The sequence below is a fragment of the Miscanthus floridulus genome, chromosome 13 (assembly GCF_019320115.1).
Source record: "Miscanthus floridulus cultivar M001 chromosome 13, ASM1932011v1, whole genome shotgun sequence".
Lineage (NCBI taxonomy): Eukaryota > Viridiplantae > Streptophyta > Magnoliopsida > Poales > Poaceae > Miscanthus > Miscanthus floridulus.
The window spans coordinates 25,072,673-25,074,930 of NC_089592.1; the positions used below are offsets into that span (position 1 = coordinate 25,072,673).

Sequence of the window (2,258 nt, forward strand, 5' to 3'; positions counted from 1 at the left end):
TCTGCGCTGACCACCCCCGCACCTGCAACTATAGATCCGATCTTGGAGCCGATTCTGAGGTCTCTTTCAGCAACGACTCACCGCCAGCTTCCTCGCTACCAGAGGAGGTAGATCAACAATGATGATCTGATCGAGTCTATCGATCGGGTCGGACTAAAGCTCACCGACTGTCTCTCCATCGCTGAATCAGCTCTGGACACTCTGGTTCAGCACCGACCACCCTTTGATCCAGATCTATCAGAGGCTGCCCAAGAAACTACAAGGGTTATGGCCCTACCCTTTGAATTCACTAACGCCGCCGCTGCTTACCAACATGCCCTAAGGGGCAAACTCACCGACCAGGTGGACTGCGCCCGTCTACTCACTGACTAGGTTGCCATCCAGCTTTCGCTAGCCATCAACATGCTACACTTAGGCCAAAGCCCCAGGGCGCCCCTCCAGACCATCCTAGAAGAAACTCCAGGCTCTGAGTCTCAGGGCTCTACAGAGACCCTCGCCAAAACCTTCTCCGAGCAATTTCTCCTTCCACCCTTACGAGGGGGTGCGATCTTCAACGTCAGCATCGACAGCCCTTCTAGGAACGGTGAAACCGAGGAGCGTGTTGCTCAAGAGAACCGGAACATCAACCGTGCGCAGTGGCGAGAAAATGAGGTGGCCATCACGAGGGCCGAGGCAGCTCAGAATAATCAGCTCAATTCTCAAGGAAGACCGCTCCCGCTCCACCACGACCTCGACGAAGAATTCCTCCGCGTTGATGGCCACGACGTCTTCAAGACTCCAAGCGCCAATTTGGCAGTAGCCGCCAACGAGCTCGCTCATTTCCCTCAAATGCCCGAGCTCGCCAAGATCGCCAGCATGCTTAAAGCGGCTCACTGTCAGGTCAATGAGATTCATGAGGATCAGAGACCTTCATGCTCTACGAGCATGATTGACCGATCAGCTGCGCCAAGATCCAATCGCCGCCCCAGTCAAAGCCATTTCGCCGACCAGTCGCTACCTCTCTAGGGGGACCCGGGGGGCATTGCACCAAACACCATCGCCAACACGACCAGGAGGTCGAATAGGACGCTCAAGTACATCTCAGCAACCTCCGGGATGTGCGATGGCATATCGAGCAACGTCGCTTTAGTCACCATGAAGATGAAGTGCGTCGCTACCAGGAGTACGAAAAGGAGTACGGCAACCCGGACTCAGCCCTCGAGCCTATCCCTGGCCGCAACGCCATAGACGATGATGTCGACAACCCTGAGGGACCTCTAGCTTTCACAAGGGCACTCCGAACACTTCGGTGGCCCCGTGGTTTTAAGATCACCGGGGTCGAGCCCTACGAAGGAAGAATGAACCCGACTCAGTGGCTACAGGCCTATGCCACTGCTGTCCGTGCTGCCAGGGGAGACACTAGTGTCATGGCGAATTATCTCCCCATCATGCTCACACCACCCGCCATGAGCTGGTTTACCAGCCTCACGCCGGACTCCATCGAATCATGGGAAGAGCTAAAGAAAGTCTTCACCGACAACTATATGGCCACGTGTACTCGACCCGGCACGAAGCATGATCTCAGCCGCATCAACCAGAAGCCATCCGAGCTCCTCTACAACTACATCCGTCGTTTCTCCGAGATGAGGAACTCTATTCCCAACATCACGGAAGCTGAAGTCATCACCGCCTTTATCCGAGGACTCCACCATCGCGAGCTTCGCTCCAAATTCAATCGCAAGCCGCCCACCAGTATCGGTGAAATGATAACTACCGCCAACCAGTGCGCCGACGCCGAGGAAGCTGAGGTGCGTTTCAACGAGGATGTAGGCACTCAACGCCCGTCTCACCGTTACGATGATCACCCTGACAACTGACACCACAGCGACCGCCGCCCTGATGACCGCAGCTACCATCGCGATAGCAGCCATGATCGGACAGGAGGACACAGGCCTGACCAAAATCGCCGCAGTCGGCCAGAACACATCGTTGCCACCATTAGTCAACCTCGCGCCAAGTGCAACTATGATGAACAGTACCAAAAAATCCTCGATGGCCCGTGCCCTCTTCACAAGAACGCCAAACACAAGATGAAGGATTGCATTGGCCTAGCTAAGGAGTTCCAGGACAAGAGACTCGATGATGATGCCAACGATGGAGTCGGAGGTCGTCGACCACCTAGGGGGCAACAACAATGCCTTTAGGACCATGATAAGGTGGTCGCCACCATCTTCCGGGGCCTCGCCTCCACTGAGAGTAGAAGAGAACGGAAGCTCACC

At 55.5% G+C, this 2,258-nt stretch overlaps 1 protein-coding gene across 1 annotated transcript; it reads left to right on the forward strand.

Annotated features, from left to right (window-relative positions):
* Nucleotides 1-402: 402 nt before the first annotated feature.
* Nucleotides 403-1,856, forward strand: LOC136499604 (uncharacterized). The gene is made up of 2 exons (XM_066495204.1): nt 403-765; nt 1,161-1,856. The coding sequence occupies exons 1-2, from the start codon at nt 403-405 to the stop codon at nt 1,854-1,856; spliced, it is 1,059 nt and encodes a 352-aa protein (XP_066351301.1).
* Nucleotides 1,857-2,258: the final 402 nt, after the last annotated feature.

What these genes read in the sequence shown, in the direction of transcription:
- LOC136499604 (XM_066495204.1), top strand. Translation starts at nt 403, where the DNA reads ATGCTACACTTAGGCCAAAGCCCCAGGGCGCCCCTCCAGACCATCCTA. An exon ending in TCCGCGTTGATGGCCACGAC is followed by an intron (nt 766 to 1,160) that starts GTCTTCAAGACT and finishes CGTCGCTACCAG; the next exon opens with GAGTACGAAAAGGAGTACGG.